Source organism: Rhea pennata, chromosome 7 (genome assembly GCF_028389875.1).
Source record: "Rhea pennata isolate bPtePen1 chromosome 7, bPtePen1.pri, whole genome shotgun sequence".
Lineage (NCBI taxonomy): Eukaryota > Metazoa > Chordata > Aves > Rheiformes > Rheidae > Rhea > Rhea pennata.
The window spans coordinates 23,096,442-23,117,282 of NC_084669.1; the positions used below are offsets into that span (position 1 = coordinate 23,096,442).

The window sequence follows — 20,841 nt, forward strand, 5'->3', positions numbered from 1 at the left end:
ATGCTGTAAAAATAAGTCATTCTGGGATTCTTGTTGACATATAAGCATGCCGTGCATTTAATATAGATGTAGATTCCTTAAATTATTATATTTAATTGCTTTCTCTTGCTCTTTTCCCACTTGTTTGTGGAAACAGATTTTTCCTTTCCTGAATAATTCAAATCTAAGCCATCTGCTAAATCAAACATGAAGAATTGTGTATTTTATAAATGTTTTTGGTTCCCATGGAAACAAGGATTTGTGCATACCTGTCCTGAAAGACACGAGCTTAACAGAGGTGAAAATAGATTAGACATAGACTGGGAATGTCAACTCTAGAATGCTACAAGCATTAAATTCTTAAAGTTGTTTCTGATAAATTCTGGGAATACAAGGGAGATGCAGGCCCAGTGTTGCTGAAGATAGGTCACTGTTCAAATTCTGTATGTGCTGTTAGGTGCTTGTCATCTCAAGTGGGCAAGTATGGTAAATTATTACCCACCTATTTTCTGCTGCCTGCACTTAATGCTGTTTTACAGACAAGTAATGCAATGGCTGTTGTTTCATCTAGCACTCAAGCACAGCACCAGATTACGGGAAAAAACAGCTTGTTTTTTAAGTGATCTCTGAACTGCTAGCATATGTTTATCATAACAAAAGCAGGGAGAACTTGCCTTGAATAATCACAGGTAACCAGTGCATAATAGTATGGGTGCATCCTTCATAAACTGCATCTTGCTGTCTAGAATTTCTTCTGAGTAATTAGCCACAGGGTAAAGGGTAAAGGCAGGATTAATTGTATGTATTGTCTGTTCCAAATATAATACGAATAAACATTACAATAGATTTTTAAAAAGAAACAAAACACTAAGTCACTTCCCATAGCAGTTAGTCATGTACAAGTGACTGTAAGTGAGATTTCTTTCTCAGTCTAGTAGTCAGGATAGTCTTACCTTTATGCCCTCTAGGGTCATAGATGCTGATCTTCATTAACTAGATAAAAAGGACCAATTTTTCTAGCTCCACTAGTGTCCTTGATACACTTTCCCAGGTACACACTAGTCAGGTGGCCTGGATGTTTTGGCTAACTACCTGCTAGTTACTGGATGACAGACTTGATTTAAAGACTCGTGTCACTGGATGACAGACTTGATTTAAAGCCTCATGCATGAGGGCTGAATTTCATTTTAGTGGTGTCGTAGGGAAACTGCAATGTGGACTTCAGTCATTCACCTAGAAGAGGAAGGTCAAGGGACCCTCGTGCAGGCGCAGCCCATGCTGTTTCCTGTGCTGACTGCTTCCTAGCACAGCTAGGCGTTAAGTTGTTCTGCGTGTCTGTGGCACTTCTCTTTTCAGACTTACCTCCTCGCCGCTTAGAGGCAGAGCCGGACGTACCGCAGCCGTCAGTAAGATGGGGCAAGCCTGCGCACAGCAGAAGGAGGTCCGGGGCTAGGAGGGCCACGAGCACCGCCGCCTCGGCGGTGCCGCGCCTGGGGCGCGGCGCCCCTGCCCGGCGGCGCGGGGCCGGGCCGGGGCGGGCCCGGGCCGCGGGGCGGGGCGGGGCGGCCGGGTGCCGCCCGGCATCACAGCCTCCATTTTGCGGTTCAGCTGCGGGAGGGAGGCCCGAGGCTCCGCGGTTTTGCCCGCAGGTGAGGTAGCGGCGAAGGGGGGGCGCGGCCGCGAGACCGCGCGCGTCCCCCGCCGCGGGCACCACCCCGGCCCGCACGCAGCCCCCGCCGGCGGCATCGCCCCGCGGCCCCCTGACGCAGCCGGGCTGCTGCCCGGGCCGGGAGCGCGGCAGCCCGCGGCCGGGGGCTCCTGCCGCGCCGCCGCGGGGAGCGGCGCCCTGCAGCGCCCCGGAGGCGCCGCTCGCCTCGCCACATCAGTACCTGGCCCGGCTGCCTGCGGCCGCCTCGCCAGCCGCGGCGCGAGGAGCGGCCGCTCCGCGCCGGTACCCGGGCTCCCCCGCGGCCGCCGCTGCCCTGCCCGCCCCGGCACCCGCCGGCAGGGGCGGGCGCCGGCCGCTCCCTCGCCGCCGGCGACGGCCGCGGCGCGCGCCGGGGGGCGGCGGCGGTAACGGCCGCGGGTCGGTAACGGCCGGCGCGCGGCGGTAACGGCCGCGGGGCGGGTCCGCGTGCCTTAGCCGGGGGCCTGCGGGCCGCCGCGCTGCCCGGGCACCTTCCCCTGCGCCGTGGAGGCTGGAGGCACCGTCCTCCCCCCCCGAAACTCGAGTGACGATTTTAGACTAAAGAGAGGAAGAAAACAAAAAACCACGAGCTTGGCCAGCGCGACCTGATGACTCACTGGGCAGATCAGAAAAGCGCCCGATCTGCCTTTTAAGTAATCTACGCAGACCCCTCTTTTCGTGGTTTGTAAACTGTTCAGGAAAAACGGATGGAAAAAAAATTAATCTTATTAAAAACAAATTCTGCTGGGCAATTTTGTTCTCGTTTGGTTATAAAAGTAGTAATGGCAGAGCCTCTGCCCTCCTTCCAGATACTCTGTGCTGAGATGGTGAGGCCATGTGTTGTGGAAACAGCTGGCTTATGGTTAATAAATACTTAATATTGTGTGGTTTAATTTAGAAAGCAGAGGTGTATACAGAAAGCTGTTCCAGTAGTTACTACGGTCTGGTCAAACTAGCTTTTAAAGCGAATCTTGTAACTGATGTAAGAGGCACATCTAAAATCCCGGTTTAGTATATGCTGATGTAGCTATAAAAGGGATGAAGTTACTGAAGCACTGGCCCTTATTTGAGCCTTTTATGACTCTAAATCATCTTCCGCTCCCCAAATCCCATCAACTAGATCAAGAAAATACAAAGAAACTTTTTGGTTTCTGAAGAATGACTAGTAGGAATCAGGGCCGTGTTAAGATGGGAGAGGTTAAATGAAATATTGTGATTCCCAGTACCTGGCCTCAAAGACCTTGCCTCAGAAATTGTCTGAATCCTAGGAAAGGAACTGGTACAATGAAAGTAAGAAAAGTGTTAATTTAAAAGGGTGCTGTTAGCCACAGGTTTACATGGGGGATTAATTTGCTAATCAAAAATATAAGACAGCATTGATAGCTTTTTTTGGTTGAAAATGAAATGTTGGAAATGTACATCTTAAGCGCATTTTAAGTGAATTATCCTACCAATAAGTCTAAACTTTGATGTATTTTAATATGACTGAAGGATTGTTGAATCCCATTAATTTGTACAAATTAAAGTATTTAAAAGCTGTGGTCACCAGATGTTGATTTTGAAAAGCATATTAGTACAGTGGAAATGATACAATGCATGTCAGTAAGCTTTACAGTCTTAACTTGTCTTGTCTTTTTAGTAGTGTAACTTCAGTTGAATTAAATTATGTTAAAAAGCTGAAGCTTTTTTTTTTTTTTTTTTTTTTTTTAATTTTCAGTTGTGCTACTTTGTGTTGGATTATGGTGAATAACCCTGACATAAGATTTTGTTTATAAGCAGTAAGAGTGAACTAAAATCCAAAGGAAATGTCACTAGTTGGCTTGTTCCTGAAAGGAGTTTCAGAGTCAAGTAACAGAAATAAGAAATGTGATGTTGAAAACTAAAATTTAAAGTCAATTTGAATAGCTTTCAGTAAAAAGTATTGCTACAGATACTGGATTAAGCTGTTTCTTCTTAGGGAAATAATCATAAACACTGCTAATTGTTATTTAAAGCTTAAGATTTAAAAATAACTTCTCATGTTGTTCTTCCCCCTTTATGTATTTGGAAGGACTGTTTAAGAGATTATTCAAGATGATTGTAATAGTTTTATAGCTCTCACTTCATATTTTCAGCTCTATTTTATCAGTGTGAGACTGCATAGTTGTACTTTTCTAAAAGTTTGTTTTGGCACTTATTTGAACTAATGTACTCATTTTTAATGTTTTCCACATTAATTCTGAGATGTTTGTTTATATAAACAACTATTCCCGTCATGGTGCAATACAATAAGAGTACTGTTTTCAAATCCATGTGTTTTGGTCAGTGCATACCTAGAAATGCTGAACAATCATTAACTGTGTTCTGTTCTTTCTTATTTATCCCATTTTCCTTGATTTGTGCAGATAAGATATGTGTTGTCTTACAAACATACAGTAAGTGATTCCCAGTCCCTGATCGGGAATCTTACTGGTCAGCATTAATATTATTTTTCTTTCTGCTTTTAAATGTTTAGTAACTTGGCTAATGGCCTTGAAACTCCTTCTCCAAATAACTGGAAACATGGTTGATTTCTGTCCTGTTCCATTTCTACTTTCCGAGCCCCGCTATTAAAAATGGGACTAAAATCAATGTTTATTGTCAGGAAACAGAAATCATCTACACAAATGAAATGATGCTGGGTATTGCAAGTAAGATTTGGAGGTAAATGTGGAGTATGCTAGAAGCTGATGTACTCAATTTGTCCTGATACTTCCTGGTTTCAGTACTTTGTTTAAGCACAAGTGTGTTAGTATTTGGAAGTAAAAACGAAAAATAAATCCAGCTGCATAAAGTATTTTTAGAGAGGTTAAACTCACTCTTTTGTTCAGGAATAGATTATAAAATAGCAATTCTAGTGACTTTTAAAGAATCTTTAAAAATAGAACTGATCCTCCTCCTCCCTTAGCCCGAGCAGTTCTTTTCACAAGTGATTGCCTGCATGGGCTAAGCAGACGTGGATGTGAAGGTGGGTTCTGTGCAGGGATCTCTCCACTCCAGCAGGTTATCCTCCCCCCCCCCCTTTCCCTCTCCAATGACCTTTGTGCAAGAAAAGTGAATGTTTTCCATCTGGGAGGACATTTTTGGCAGAGGAGTCAGTTAAATGATGAGATCCATGCATGCTCAAAAAGTAGGCATCTGTCTTTTGCCTGAACCTTTCCTCCCATTTCTTGCATGCCTTTCGTGCAAGTTTCCATTATGCTAATAGCTTTAAATGCATTTAGCTAAAAAAATGCTATTATTTGTAATGTTTTCTTCTCTTAAATACCCACTTTGGATTAAAATTCAGATCTTCGCCCACCCTTTTCACTGTGCACTTACCACTGTCTGGTGCAGTTTAATTCTGCAGGAGGTTCTGTGTTCATTACTGAGTCATTTCTTACGTTTTATAGGAGTCAGATGAATGTGGAATTCTGAAAGTGACTCAAAGGTCAAAGTAATTGAAATATGGTTGTTGAATCACCCTGGCCCTCCCATGCTTGAGCACACTCTTAAGATATGGTTAATAAACCTGTTCTGCTGGTCAGCCAGTCTAATTTTTCATTTCCTTATTTTAATAAAAATACTGTACTTCTCTGGCTGATTTCTAAGCTCTAAGTAAACTCATTCTGGGAGAATGGGCTTTCTCAGATAACTATTCTGTCACAACCCTAAGCTTCCTTGCAAATTGCATGATGTAAGCATCATTCTACTTTTTAGTTTCAAATTATTTGATCTTTCTAATAATTATTCTCTGTTTAGCAGTGCGTGCATCTATTTCATAATATAGCCAAAAGCAGTTAATAATTAAAAACACATTTCTATCAAATTACTTTTTTACATGGGCTAGATAGGGTTTTACTCTTCTAGGAACTATTCCCATGAAGAAAGGCGTGCAGGGTGAGAGGACGTAAGTGATGCAGTGCAGAAGTGGGGCCATTTTCTAGCCCAACTATTCTGTTCCTATTCTAGCATAGGAGTCAGCCGCTCTTCCTTTCAGCACTTCAAGGCCTGTAACCCCATACTTCAGAATTCTTTGTGGAGGTTCAAGCCTCTTACCATGAAGTATTTACCTGATCCTAAGTAAGGATGGCAGTTAGTTAATAACAAAATGATACTTCCCTTCTGTATCCTGCTTGCTACTTGCAAGCTTGCTTGTCATGTACATGGAAAAGGAAAGTTTGTGTTTAATAGCTGACAAGTATTCCTGAGCTCTACTGAACATACTAAACATATTATTCAAGTGATATAACAGGTAATTAGCAAGCAAAACAGGTAATCAGCTACAAATGCATATGTAGTACCATTCCAATGAAAATATCTTTCTTTTTCAGAATGTCATACCCAGGTTATCCCCCTTCAGGCTATCCTGCTTTCCCTGGTTATCCTGTAAGTATGGTTCTTAAATGTGTTACACTCCTAATATATTCTGTAAATATATTTTACTGTGCTGTAAACGTACTGTGCTGTGTTTCTGTAAATACTAGCTGTCAGTTCACACAAGGTATTCTCTGTAGATTATAGTCTTTGTTTTCATCCCTACATCCCTGAGAATGACTTTACATTATAAATAAACATTAGGAAATAAAATACCTGAGCACTTCCATAGTTGCCAAAGGATATGGTTTGATTCTCTGTCTCGTAAGAATTAAAAGAAGGAAGTTTAAGATATTTTTTTAATGTTGCCTGTTGTTCCACAAGGGTTATTTGTTTGGCTTTGCTTGTTTGTTCATTTATTGGTCTTGTGAGTTCCTACATATTTAGTTAGCTATCATCTCAGTAAATAAATATTTTTAAGAATTAGTAGTCTTTACATAAATATGAAGGTCTTCAGGTACGGGATCAGAAGTAATCTTTGAATCTCTCTCTGCCAAAGCAGTTCCCTACCCCAGCATTTATAGAGATGCTGAACCAACCGGAGTGGCCATTGCCTTCAGAAAGAACCTGCAATGCTCAGCAGCTTTGCTCAAGTACACCAGCTTTCATACGACACCAAGCAAATGTTTTGCTGAAGATGCAGGACAATGTCTTGACTTTGATCTCCCTACACCCCTTACCCTTCGGCTGCAGGACTTGGTTCCACCCTCACCGCATGACTGATTGGGCTTAAAATTCCAATGAAACTTAATGAAAAGCTGGAATCAAATCATTTTGTGGGTGGTACTGCCATGTTGTTGATAACTTCTTCGTTATTTTTCAAAGCTAGATGCAAGTGTGTATTTTTATTAGTATGGCACTGAACATACTGTAACTGGGAATTTTACGTGGTTTGTGTTTTACGTAGTGCTGAATTAGACTTAAGCATGGAGATCAATTTGGATTCCCCCTAAAATAGCTAAAAAGTATAAATACATGCAATCAATTCTACAGTTATTTTGCTTTACAGTTCCAGATAAAGCTTTCCTTCTGTTTAGAAGAGTCGTAGTTCAGAAAGTGACTGATGAGAGACTGCTTCTTGTTGCAGTGACTGGTCATGTGGCTAGTGGAGAAAAGGCCTGGACAGTGAGCGGGGAGTTTTAGAGAAGCACCTTCTGGGCCACACAGAAAGGACCTTTACTAAGTTCTGTATTAGTTTTCTGTTTTTCTCTGTAGTTTCATACCCACCTTAAGGCCTCTGATGCTCACTTTTTCGCAAATAATGGTCACTAGCAACAGTTGTTTCACAGCATCTGTTTTTATTAGCCCCTCCGGTATCTGCCTTACTGTGCTGAGGTGCAGATTACTGAGAAAAGGATTTGGAGTTATTCCCAGAGTGTGTCTTTTGCACCAGGAAGTGGAAGCAGTAGCAGAACATTTCTAATCTTCACTCAGTAAATCTTTACTTAATAAACAGATTTCCATAGTCTGGTGTCTTAAGGAAACAAAAGTTACACAGTTATGCAGTCTGTCTATAACCTTTCACTAATTTCTGGGCTTGTTTGTCAAGATCACCCAAATGTGACACAGATGGGAGTCTGAAATACTAAGTTTTTACAGTTTTCATGGAATACATCGCAGGAAATAGAGATGTGTAAGTGCTCCAAGGGAAAAACTGTAGTGTGAGTTTCTTCACTACAGTGTATCAAGGGACAGACACTGGAGAAATGATCTGAAAGTATGCCCCAACTTTGGAAAGAGCTTCCTTCAGAGTCTGCTCACGTTGAAATGCTAAAAAGTCAGTGAAATTAAAGACAAGCATGTTAGAAACCAGACCTAATTCCAGGATTTCTTGTTTCCCTTCTAGATTCTGCTGAATACTCATGAGTGTAGCTGTAATTTATTGTGTTTGATATTTTTAAGTACATCTGAACATTTTTTTTTAACTAGCATCTAAAATATTATCAACTTTAATGAATGAATTTTAAAGACTCCCCATATTCTAGTACAACAATTATACATTTTTCTAGTCTCATTAATAATGTTTGTTTACTCCCCAAATACTTTTTTTTCCTTCTGGCTTATGCCCCAAGTGATAACCAGTGCAAAAAACAATATGAAAGGAAAGAGTTTTTCCTTCTGTAATAGTGATGGTCAGCTGAGCAAGGCTTTGGGGGATCCTAATTTTGGATTTGTGAACCTAAATTCCATTAAAATCTTTTTGCCGAGTCTGGCTGAAACAGAGTTGAGAAGGGTTAGAATATCCCGTTAGGGAAAAGGATCTTACTGTAGTATTGGCACAGTAGTCTGGAGGTAGAAAACTTGGAGCAACCAAACCTGAAGGCAGTGTTTGAGCTAAACTTTACTGTTTTGCTGTTTATTTGTGTTTTCTGTACTCAGGAATGAGTGCGTATTGTACCAACTGTGTGGGTGATCTATGCAAAGTTAGTGGGTAAGGATTGTTCCCAATAAATGAGTAACAACAAACCCATGTTACACTTGGTTATGAACCGGATTTTAAGTAAGTGGGTTTCAAGATCAAGTATATGGCTTTTAACCTACAGGGTTTCTTTCCCCTTAGAGATCCTAGCCTTTCATATAAACATTTTTAATGATGATGTGAATTAATGCTAATGTCAACCTTCATGACATTGTTAACAAAATCTCACACATCGCAGAATGGAAGTATTTGGACGTATGATTTGTTGTTAAATTCTTTTTGTTTAAAACCTGTAATGGCTGTTAAATCTGACTCAGTGGTCCAGATTTAGTCTGTGAATGTTCATGGTTTATAAAGTGTTTTCCAAATAAAATAAAGAATTCTGCCAGCTTTTACCTTACAACTTTTGAAAATACTGGCTGTGTTCAGCCAAATGCACGTGAGAGGTAGAAGTCTGAAAGACATTATGCTCTTAAGAGCCTTATTAAAAAAAGGAGACAGGCTACTAATGATTCACTGAAAGCAAGCCAGAACTGTGAGCTCACCTCTTAGTTAAGAGACATAAGAGTAGCAGCTTTCCAGTAAGAGGCCTTCGTTCCGGTGGTTAACAAGCTGAACGTGAGTCAGTGGTGTGCTCTTGTGAAGATGAAAGCTAATGGTGCATTGGGCTTTAGCAAGAGCAAAGCTGGCAGGTTAAGGGAAATGATTGTTCCTCTGTGCTCACTGTGTCCAGTTTTGGACCACGGTACAACAGAGATATGGTCAAACTGGTGTGAGTCCAGGGAGGGCCGCTAGCCTGGAGAAGAGAGGAGATCGGTTCAATATTCTACTGCCTAAGAAGGGGTAACAGAGGAATTGGAGCCAGACTTTTCCCAGAGGTACAACATGAAAGGGGGCAGCAGGCAATAATCACAGGTTGCAGCAAGGGAAATTGTAATTTGATTCAAGAAAATGTTTTTCACAATGAGAGTGGTTGAACACTGGAACCAGAGAGGCTGTGGAGTCGCTGTCTTTGGAGACTTCAAGTTCAAAACTTGACAAGGCCCTGAGCAAGCTCATCTAACTCTAAAGTTGGCCCTGCTTTGAAAGAGGATGGGTTCAGAGGCCTCCAGAGGTGCCTTCCCCCTACAGCACTCTGATTCTGCATAAGGGTTGTTTCAACAAGAGAGACACATCAGAAAGCCCAGCCAGGAGGTTCACATCCAGGCTTTGTGAATTCTGCTGCTGCTTTAAGGGCTAATCTGATGACATATTATTATAAATGTGGACATTTTGGTAGCTTGAGCATTTTTACTCTAATGTCCTGTTAATAGACATACAAACATCCTGGTTTTGTTTCAGCCAACAGGTCAAGAGTCTGTTTATCCGCCAGCTGGTCAGTACTCCTATCCCACCGTTCCTGGAGGATACCCTCCAGCAGGAGGTGGAGCCTATCCTGCAGCACCGCCAAGTGCTGGGTATCCAGGGGCAGCAGGATATGCTGCCCCCGGGGGCTACCCTGCCCCGGGGGGCTATCCTGGAGCGCCCCAGGCTGGAGGAGTGCCATCTTATCCTGGAGGTAACATCCTTTATTAGACTATCCCTCAAGAGTTATTTCTGTTGTAACCATTCCCTGTGCTTGGTAGAAGTAGTAAAGAAAAACAGATTTGTTTAGTAATTAATAGAGGCAGTAGTATTTAGACAATCAGACAGACTGATATGTGTCAACAGATACTTGATGATAGCAGGGCTTTGATGCCTTTGCATTGCTGGCCACTGCAAAGACACAGAGAAAAGAAGTGGTAGGTTGCTGTTAGTCTCTTGCCTAACTCTTATCAGTAACCTGGCTTTCGTTGTATCAAAAATCAACTATAAAACAAAGTGTGCTAAAATCTTTCTTCCAGCTCCTACAGGCCCTGGGTTTGGTGTGCCTCCTGCTGGCCCTGGCTTTGGTGGCTATCCTCAGCCTCCTGCCCAAAACTATGGCGGAGGTGGACCTGCACAGATTCCAGGTATGTGGGTGTTTCACCATATATAAGGAATTTCAAGCATCCAGAGTTGAACCACGGGATTCCAAGATAGGTAGTAACAAAGAAGTAGGCCCTCATTGCTAGCTGTTGAGGTTCACATACTGTACATTTCCTACCACTTTACTTGACAAGACCAGTGAATGGCAGATGAGAACCATCTCTGTATTATATCGAAATGGGATGCCTGTCATTGATGTACTTACCCTTCCTTGTACTGCAGGTATCCAGTGAGAGCTGTAAAATCCAGAGGGTACAGTCAGTGAGTGTCTGGCTGTTCTGTGCAGCTCAGAGACATTTATGCATTTTTCAGCAGTCTTAAGTAGATCTGTGTGTTTGTGATCCCTATTATAATGGGGGAAGTGGAAAGGAAAATGTGCACAATTGCTTAAAAACAGTGTGGTGTTTTTAATGCTTTGAATGGTCAGCTACCATCAAGAACATTATAGGTTTCATTACCCAGGAAACAAGTTGTGCATTGGTAGGGCTGTCATGTATTCGATAGATGGTTTTATTTTCAGATCAGACAGCATTTATGGTAATAAGAAGAAACATAATTAATTACTTTTATCCTGTTCTTAAATTTGGTAGGATATCCTGGTGGACAAGCACCATCACCAATGCCTGGCCCGGTATGTGCTGTATCCTCTTTTATAATCAAACTTCTATGGCTTCTGTAGTTTTCTCACCTGTTCTGTCTGTTGGTAGAGCAGTGTATTCACAGCTGGTTGCATGGAGGAATGTAGGGACTGAGTATGGGCAGGGCATGTATCATAGAGGATTGTACATCCCACTGTTTTTACTGGGGCTTTGTGCTAAAGGTGAAAAAGATAAAAATTGCCACATGGAAAAATAATTGTTGACAGTGCTTTCAATAGAGTTCAGATTTACTCCTAATTTTCCATTTGAAAACATGATTACATTTAAGCAATCTTATAGTTACAAACAGGTATTTTAGTATAGCTTTTCCCATAGTTTGGTGTACATGGAAGGTATAAACTGGTCTTATATTATCAAATGGTTTACAAAGTGACCAACTTCTCTTTAGTGCAAAAGATCTCTTTGCAGTAGTGAAGTCCAGCACACTGCAGCTAGGCAAATGAACCATTTTGTTCTGCATCAAGATTTAGAGGAAAGCTACTTTCTTTTAGCTGCATAGTAGTTCTTTTCTCAGACCTACACCCAGAAAGTCCAAATGCCACGCTCAGAATACAACCTGAACACAATGGTAACACAGCATCTGTGCATACTCTACAGTAGATCTTCATCCAAAGCACTTGCTAAAAGCACTTTGGTATTGGTGGGTCAAAGCTGTTCAACAAAACTAAGTGTCATCCTGATTCTGTGTTGGAAAGGAATGGAGAACTAATAGACTTGTCTAGCTGAAGTATTGACTGCAAAGTTTTAACTCAAATTTGTACTGTGCAGAATAGCTAGTTACACATGACTTTCTTATTCTCAGCCTGCGGCAATGGTTCAGTGTACCCAGGGCACAATTCAAGCTGCAGCAAACTTTGATGCTGGAAGGGATGCAGAAATTCTGCGCAAAGCTATGAAGGGGTTTGGTAAGTACATAATAGAAGCTTAAATTTCTATTGAGCTTATTTGTTAATTCCATTTTGCCCCTTTCTTCAGTTTTATTTAACCCTTTTTTTTTCCCCTTGAGCTTTTGAGTCATACTTTCAAAATGCCTTGGGCGCTTTGGCAGAGTAAGTTATTAAGATTAATTGGTAAATAGGTGTAAATGATAGTCATGCATTTGTATAACTGTGCCCAAATGTGCAATTACAAACTGGACAAACTTGCAGGGTTTAATGAGTTCTTACATGAAATTGCCTTTCTGTTTCCAAGGAACTGATGAGAAGGCTATCATCAATGTTGTAGCTAACCGCTCCAACGATCAGAGGCAAAAAATCAAAGCAGCTTTCAAGACTATGTATGGCAAGGTATGGTCACTAGTTTTTTTGAATCAGTAACACTCCAGCTGCTGCTATAACTGCCTGATTGCGTTTTAGGCTCAGGGAGCGGTTTGGGGAATTTTTTAAATGCAACTCTCTGGTTATATTCCTTGCTGTGCAGCAGCTAGGGAAACCTCATATATAACATTCAATATTATCCTGATACCTGGTAGGAGGAAAGCTCCGTCCCTAACCAAACAAGCTTCTTCGATTTTTAATGCTCAACAGGTAGAAAACAAACAAGCTTAAACTGTCCTTGTATTTGTGCCTGAAACTACTCGGAGGTGTTTGTACACAAACTAGCACTGAAATCCTTTTTCTCCTAAGAAACAGAGAAAAGGGTTTTGGATTGGTGGCAATTGAACACCTAGGACTTACTTACCTTATTGAATTAACTCAGCCATAAACCCTTACTGCCATCACTCTTTGGGCTCACTTCAAGGTTGCAGGCAAGTACATACCCGTCTCCTCCGTTACGTTCCATAAGGTATAGTTCCTTTCCAAAGAGAGTGCTATAGGCACTTGCTCTCAAATCATTCTCCTGTCTGTGTTTTCTGCTGCCACAAAATCCTGCATTTTTGTTAGCTCAGTAGTACAGCTTCAAAAGTAGAGCAGAAAGAGGACTCTCCCCTCTTCCACCAGGCTGACTTATTTGTTTGTGGTTAAGGTAGTTCTGTAAGAGGTAGAAGCAGGTTTGGAAATACCTGGAGGGAACTGAACTCAGGCTTCCTCCTTCCTGGGGCGAGTTCTCCAATCGCTACAGCATGTTACAGATGGTATTGCCAAGTAGTTAACTAGTATTTTAGAAGAAAGGAGTAAGACTGTGCTTGTGAGGAATGTTAGTGATTCTCAGATTATAAATAACAAAGGTTCCCTCAGCAAATATAAGTAGAAAAAGATCTTGAGTTGCTCAGATGGGGTGGTTCTTGGGTAAGTTTAAAAGAACATTTCTGGTTGTTTCTGAGGTTCTGCAAGGTGACTTAGGCATCTCAGAGGCAGCAGATAACCAGGAATTTTGGTGGACTGTGTCTTAGCTACAAGACTGTTTCTCAATGGAGAAATAAACAGTTTGTTTGCCTTTCTTCCCATTGCATACTTTTGGCAGACAAACTATTTTCTTAAAACTACCAGAAGAAACTCCTTTGCAGCCAGCTTTCTGAACTCCTAATTATCTGTATCAGATTAAAGAAGCTGTTCCCTGTAAGTCAGTAAAAAGCAATTTAAAATGCAGTTTTATAGTTATGGCATTTTTTCAGGAGTTCACTATTCTGCTGCAACTCAAACCATTTATGTCTACGACATGATTTCAGTAATAAGCGAACTCTAGAAGACATCGCAAAAAGCATTAAAAAGCTATGATGTACAACACTTCTCTTTGAGCTAAACTAGAAGACAACCTAGATCTAAAACAAAAAAAGGCCTATAACAGAACTGCTGTTAGTGATCTCAGCATCTTTCACAAGAACCTAACTACATTATTTTTTTTTTTGGACTAAGTGTGTGCGGGGGGGGAGTGTGCATATCCTTAATGTCCAGAATTTGCAACTGAAATTAGTTTAAATCACCAACTGTTTTGAGCACCCTGTAGATAATGACTAGCAATAAAAAGGGGCAGTGAAAGGAGCTAGAAGCAGTTCGTAGTAAAATAAAATGCTATGCTTTGAATGCCCTGTGTTTTGAAGCTGCTTAAACTGCTTAATCCCAAATTTCTTGTCTGGTAGGAAGCTCCCAAAGATAGGGGGAAGGAGGAAGAAACCAACAGTATCCATATCCCATTAACACAGTCTTGAAGGTTGCAAAGAGCAAACTTCGGTGCTTTTTTTTTTTTTCCCCTCCTCATTTTATCATATGAAGACCTGGCTTTTCCTTGAATGAATTTTAAAAATATCATAGTAAAGATTTTCCTAGAAAATTCTTCCCACTAAAAGAAATGTAAAATGGAAAACGATAGGTTCTCTTCCCTACAGGCAGCAATTAGAAAAACCTTATTAGGGAGGAGAGAGTGGAAAAGCTGAGCTGTCACTGTTCTTTGTAAGAACAGAAGACATTCAAAGATTTACAGTAAAAGTAACACAAAGGTAGAAATCAGTCACACAGGTAAGATACAGCTTGAACTTTTTCAAAATATAATCTAAATACATGGGTAACACTCCCCACAGTTCAGCTTTGCTTTTGAGCATTGGATCTTCAGATTTTCCTGTGAAAATCAGCAAACAGACTTTTTGAATTTTGGATGTGATGTCACAGTATTTTCCTTAGCCAAAGGAGTAGAAAACCTGTAAAATACATCTCTTGAGACTTCTGACATTGTGACCTGAGTTGTCACAACTCACTAGACTTCACGCATGGTCAGAGGAACTGAATAAATATTTGTTGATCACCTAGACTTTTAACTGAAGACTAAAGCCTGCTGCAAGCCCTGACTTGTGAACAGGGCCACTTCAAGTAATTGCTAATGATTTTGCTGCTGCCATATTATGACTCCCTTCTTATGTTTATAATTGCACAGGACTTAATTAAAGATCTGAAGTCTGAGTTAAGTGGAAATGTGGAAGAACTGATTCTAGCACTCTTCATGCCTAGCACCTATTATGATGCTTGGAGTTTACATCATGCAATGAAGGTATGGTTTTGCTGTGAACAAAATAGATTAAAACCATCTTTAAATGCTCATCTAAGAAAACTGAGTACCTGATCCATACACACTGTTCAAAAATCTTGTGGTAGCAAACAAATTTAGGTACTGTGGGGTTTAAAAGTCTTTTCTGCTGCATCTTCCAGTTCCAGCCAATTTCTGCAGGACTAGCTATTGGGAGCAACGCTCCAGCAGGGGATCAAAGCGCTGCAGCACACAACTTTGTTCTCTGCCATTCTCTCAGCAGTACTTTTCACTAGACCCTAGTAGGAGTCAGGGTGCAATTAAAACTGTACCCCCTCTTTCTTAATTTCTTAAATTGAAGGTATGTACCTCTCCTTGCTAGGAACAAGCTGCTGGTTTTGAAAAATATTTCTAGAATATCGCAGTGTTCTCAGCAGAGTGATAAAAGAATATTTTCTTATGGTCAGGTGATGAATATATATGGTTAAGTGTTAAGACTGCATTAGAGATTAGGTATGCAACTTGATTTAAACTTTTAACTTGGGTAAACTGGTGCCTCCAGTTTCTCTATTTCTTGCCTGTTTGAGTTGCAACAGCTAGCAGATGGCAGATTACTGGAAAATAGTAACTTAGCCCATGTACGAATGCAGATCTCTAAAGAATATGGAACACAAATGAAGATCTGGGTTTAGCAAAGGCACAGCTGTTCTTGACTCTGTAAATTATAACACTGCCTAGAAGTCCCACGTAGATCCAGCCTTATCTAATCCGTGCTTGAATAGAGATGACTACAGTTAATTTCTATTCTGGGGACAAGGAAGCATCGTTGAAAAGTTCCTGCTTGTGCTTCACGTTGAGGGAGCAGCCATGTTTTGAATAGGGAACACATTTGTAAACTGAGCAAAGCGGGATTTAAGTGTGTATCTTTTGCTTTAGAATAAAAAATGACTGCTTTATTTCACAGTTAAACAAAAATGAATAGCTAGTGCTCTGCAGTACATCCTCTTTTCCTCTGCCCACAGGGAGCAGGCACTCAGGAGAGGGTGCTGATTGAGATCCTTTGCACAAGGACAAATCAGGAAATTCGAGAAATAGTGAAATGCTATAAATCAGAATTTGGACGGGACCTCGAGCAAGACATCAGAGCAGACACCTCAGGACACTTTGAGCGATTATTGATATCCATGTGCCAAGTGAGCTCTATTTTCTGATTGCTGTTGTTGTGGTTATTGTTGTTTTGTTTTTTTGTAAGATAAGGGTGAACAGTCTGACTTTGCATATATTCATAATTGCTCCATAAATGAATTGCCTGTACATGCTTAGCCAGAGTCAGGTTTTGTAGAAAACTAGCACTGGACCATTAATTTTTTCCCTACTGACCAGATAGAACACTTTAGTCCATCCTCAGGGAAGAGAGATTTCCCATCTAGAAATCTGTGATGGATTGAGGGACCTAATTAAGAACCCTATATTCACCTCAGAGTATGTATTTTTAAACACTTTGTTGTGCAGATGCAAATGAATGGTACTACAAGCAAAGGTCTCAGCTGCTCATATGTTTTTTTTTTTAAATCATATGGGTGAATCTGACAGGATCAGCTTTATGGTATGTAGAATACCTGTGAAAATCCACAAGAATGAGCTAAGAGGCACTGCAGGTCAAAACTTACCTCCCAAGTCATGTGATAGCCAGCTCTTTGCAGATCACCAGAATCAGCTGTGTACTTCCGTAGAGCCTGCTTATCCTGTACAGTTTACTAGGATTCTTTGTGTTAAGGAAAGTAATAGTAGTTACCTGTGCTTTGGAAGTATGCAGCAAATGCAGCTTCCCTTATTTCTCTAATAAATCTGCCCGTTCACTGTTGGAATTTCCATGACACTTCTCTATCTTGTTTGCCTCTACCTTTGTGAGAGTTCAGCTCTTCACTAGGTATTTGGATTAAAAAGTCAAAATCCACAAGAATGCAAAGCTTGAGAAGCTCATGCTGCTAATTTTTATTTTGATAAATCCAGTACTTTACAGTAACTGTGACAACCACATCAATTTAAATAATATATTAACCACTATAGACACAACAATATTTGAGAGTATGTATTAAGCCTACTCAGCCAGTATTTTTAGCATGTTTAGCAGTATCCATCCATGCATCAATCAGCAAAAAGACAAACCTCAAAGCACATAAAATGTCACATACGCTCTGCTGGCATGTTACAACTACATTAAGTGCTTTCTGCAGACATTCTTATTTGAAATGAGCAAATTCTAAGTATAACAGAAGACCTGAGCTACTTGAGGTGTGCATATTCAGTAAGATAATTCATTAGTTCATTTGGGAAGATTGCTTTGCAACTTGAAGCCTAGAAACAAATCAAGAGAAAGTTTATATTATTAAGAAAATACGAGAATTAAGTACGGTTCCTGAAAAAGACTAGAACTATAGGATGGTATGTAGAGGTGAAACTGTCCTGGTCAGTATACCTAGTTTAAAGCATGCCCTATATATAAGAGTTTTGAAGCACTTTCTTATTTTCTGTTTGTAAGAAATACTGAACCAAAGAGTATTTAAAGCAATGTAAAGTATTTCAAACTGATGTTACTCTCTCTAATTAAAGTTGCTTGGTTTTTTTGAAGCTAACTACTTGGAGGGCAGACCCCAAGCATGTGAAGCATAGCCTGCTCTGGGTAATTTCGTTTGACCTCTGATGTTCTTGCTTGCAGGGTAATCGAGATGAGAATCAAACTGTGGATTATCAAAAAGCTCAGGAAGATGCTCAGCGTCTGTACCAAGCAGGTGAAGGAAAACTTGGGACTGATGAGTCTTGTTTTAATATGGTTCTGGCAAGCAGAAGTTTTCCTCAATTGAAAGCAACGGTTGAAGCGTACTCCAAGGTAGGAGCTCTTCACCGATTCCAAATGAATTTGGCCAGTGTATTTTGAATTAAAGTTCCATTTGTTACTGCTTTTCACTAGCCATATATTAATCTTGTTTTTAGATTGCTAATCGGGATTTATTAAGCAGCATTGACAGAGAATTTTCTGGAAATGTGGAACGTGGTTTGAAGGCTATTTGTAAGTGATATGTTCTTCCTCCCCCATACCCCTTTAGGAATTAAAACATTACTCCCTTCTCAACATTATTCAAGGAAGATCCAATTCAGCACTGGCCATATAGCAAGTAAAAACAAAATCTGAGAGTTTGCTAATGGAAAAGTAACTTCAATTACTCAGATTACTCACTTTGCACTTAAGTGGAGAAAATAAGCATCCATTTCAAATAAGCCAGTTTGAAACAAGGAAAAGGTTAGTCAGAAACTACTTGTTACTCTTCTGCAAAGGCAGATAACTACACAGAAACAAGAGTCGTTGTTCAGTATTTGTAGTTCTGAATTCACTTTTCCCTGCTGACTTATTATGGTAAATTATTTTAAATGTATCATGATTTACTAATAGTGAGAACAAGTGACCAGTACTCTGTGGAAACTGGTCCTACGAATGCTTATGAGAATGACAACAGCATTTCTGTAGTGATAATTCCTACTGGATTAAACAAAAACTTCCCAGATTATATTCTACAGAAGAGTTGTGGGAAAAACTCAGCTCTGATGGTATTAAAAGAGAAGAGAGGCTTGTCTGTGTGAAAAATGTAACTGAAACAAGATCTATTCTGCAACTACTAGAGAATGAGAACTTTTATGCCTGTACTTCTATTAGTGAAACTCTAGCAATGGAACATAAATAAAAATCCTGTATCCTAGTATCAGTTATCCAAAGAGAACTGTTTAAAATACATATTTGGGAATTATGGTTTCAGTGAACTTTAAAAAACACTTCCAGAAAAGTTAACTGTTAATGGTAATTTTTCTTGTAAGGGAATTACTTACATGGTCAGCTAGAAACCAAACTCAACTCTATAAAACAGTTCCTGTTATCTGCCATAACTGGATCCTTACCAAAACCTAGCTCTAGCTGCCTGCAGCCAAGCATATCTTGCCAAGTATCGCCATAGAGCATACAGAACTGGAACTAATCTTAAAAATTCATTTTATTGCAGTGCAATGTGCTTTAAATCGCCCAGCCTTTTTTGCAGAAAGACTTTATTACTCTATGAAAGGAGCTGGCACAGATGATTCTACACTGATCAGAATTATAGTCACCCGCAGCGAGGTAAGAAACTCTTGTCCCTCCAGAATGCAGAGATTTCGGATGTAAATTTCACACGTAACTGAAAGCTGTCTAACAAACTTGGGAACTGCAGTGAGGCTTTTAACCTCTTCAAAATTAGATGAACAAGTTGATTTGTTTTAAAGGTTTCCTATAATAATTTATTTCTGGCTAACGTTTTAATGATCTCAGTTCGCCTTCTTTCCTAACTGTGGTTGTCTGCCCATGTAGCAGATGAACAGCTGAACTTCAAGGGTTCAACTACTAGATGTGGGATACTAAGGTCCACACAAACAAAGTATCAAGAGCTGGACCATTTGCTTTGGGAGCTGCTTGTCTCTCCTTAGAGAGAACAGCTGGCTTGTAAGACCTGTAATCAATTGCATGTTTGGCCTTTGACATGTATTTTAAAGTCCGTGAAAAAAAATAACTCCCAGATAGTCACCCTGCTTCTCTTCCCTCAAACGTTAAAAATCGCTGTGTGTTCAAGCTTTGTGCTTTTTTTTTTCTCTCTTTGCACAGATTGACCTTGTGCAAATTAAACAGATGTTCACACAAATGTATCAGAAGACTTTGGCTACAATGATAGCAAGCGATACGAGTGGTGATTACCGGCGTTTGCTGCTGGCAATTGTTGGTCAATAGAAGAAGATTTTCTGGGCCTTTTTGTTTTCTTTTTTAAAACAAACTGAAGGACATGTAACATGCTTTATGCAGATACTAACTATCTGTGTGTGTAAAAGAATAATTTTAAACTGTGTAATCAAATATGCCTACTTGATGATTCAAAAAAGCTTTTTGCACTTACATTTGCCTTAATTTACAGCACATAATATTCTTTATTGTATAATAAAAGATGTATCTTGTCTATTAGCCCTATGCCTTGGTCCTTTTGACTCAGACAAAATGACCCCTCCTCTGCCAAACTCCTGCATGGTTAAACTAATTGTCTCAGAAGAATCTCTAGTACTCACTGAATTTCCTGAAATAGCTAAACTTTCCTGCTGAGCTGACAGAGAGGGCTGAGGCTATGATGTAAAGTAAAAATCTGGCCAGGTTCTCTGCCATGGAAAGGTATTGAAGAGGGTTTTTGTTAATGTTGAAAAACATGAAAGTGTCCTGTTTAAGTCACGTTACACAGACAGGTTGTCAGAACCTGATTGTATCCCCCTTACCTACTTTCTCACACAAGCAGCTAGTTATTATTATGCTTAAGGGAGCAGCAATATCTCAGATTAATTTGAAGCATCTCCTTTAAAGGACTGTTTTATACAGCAAATGACTGAACAACTGAAAAAAAGATCCACTAAGTAAATGCTAACACTACAGGAATGTATTTAAATCCAAACAGAAGGTGTCAGTGATAGACAATTGAAATTACTGTGTAGATGATTTCATAGGATTTAAATTGAAAGAACAGCTTTGAGTAGTACATTGCTTTTTAGAAAGCCAAACTGAATCTGACTTCCAGCCATAAATTTATCGGGAGCTCGAAGTCCAGCAGGTTACAAGGTGTTTCCTAACATTTCTAAGCAAAGCTTTAACAAATAAGGTAGTATTAGAAGATAGCCTCCTACAAACAGTAAAACAGTCTGTTAACCCTCAAACAAAAGCAGTTAGGGCTGGTAAAGGTAGTTCTAATAAGGCAAACCTTTGC

General features: G+C 40.2%; 2 protein-coding genes across 2 annotated transcripts in view; one reads left to right on the plus strand and one right to left on the minus strand.

Moving 5' to 3' along the window:
* The first annotated feature begins 1,540 nt into the window (after window positions 1–1,540).
* On the plus strand, window positions 1,541–20,063 carry ANXA7 (annexin A7). The gene is made up of 13 exons (XM_062580709.1): window positions 1,541–1,628; window positions 5,998–6,052; window positions 9,801–10,017; window positions 10,343–10,450; window positions 11,057–11,097; window positions 11,928–12,030; window positions 12,317–12,411; window positions 14,933–15,046; window positions 16,045–16,215; window positions 17,742–17,912; window positions 18,017–18,092; window positions 19,075–19,187; window positions 19,707–20,063. Exons 2-13 carry the CDS (start codon window positions 5,999–6,001, stop codon window positions 19,827–19,829), a joined length of 1,386 nt encoding a protein of 461 aa, XP_062436693.1. The 5' UTR covers window positions 1,541–1,628; window position 5,998; the 3' UTR covers window positions 19,830–20,063.
* Window positions 17,008–20,841, minus strand: part of PPP3CB (protein phosphatase 3 catalytic subunit beta) — a 52,757-nt gene continuing 48,923 nt past the window's right edge. Inside the window, exon 15 of the transcript XR_009959022.1 lies at window positions 17,008–17,380. The gene's annotated coding sequence lies outside the window, so the exon portion shown is untranslated. The remainder of the gene's footprint in view (window positions 17,381–20,841) is intronic.

What these genes read in the sequence shown, in the direction of transcription:
- ANXA7 (XM_062580709.1), top strand. Translation starts at nt 5,999, where the DNA reads ATGTCATACCCAGGTTATCCCCCTTCAGGCTATCCTGCTTTCCCTGGT. An exon ending in CTGCTTTCCCTGGTTATCCT is followed by an intron (nt 6,053 to 9,800) that starts GTAAGTATGGTT and finishes GTTTTGTTTCAG; the next exon opens with CCAACAGGTCAAGAGTCTGT. An exon ending in CATCACCAATGCCTGGCCCG is followed by an intron (nt 11,098 to 11,927) that starts GTATGTGCTGTA and finishes TCTTATTCTCAG; the next exon opens with CCTGCGGCAATGGTTCAGTG.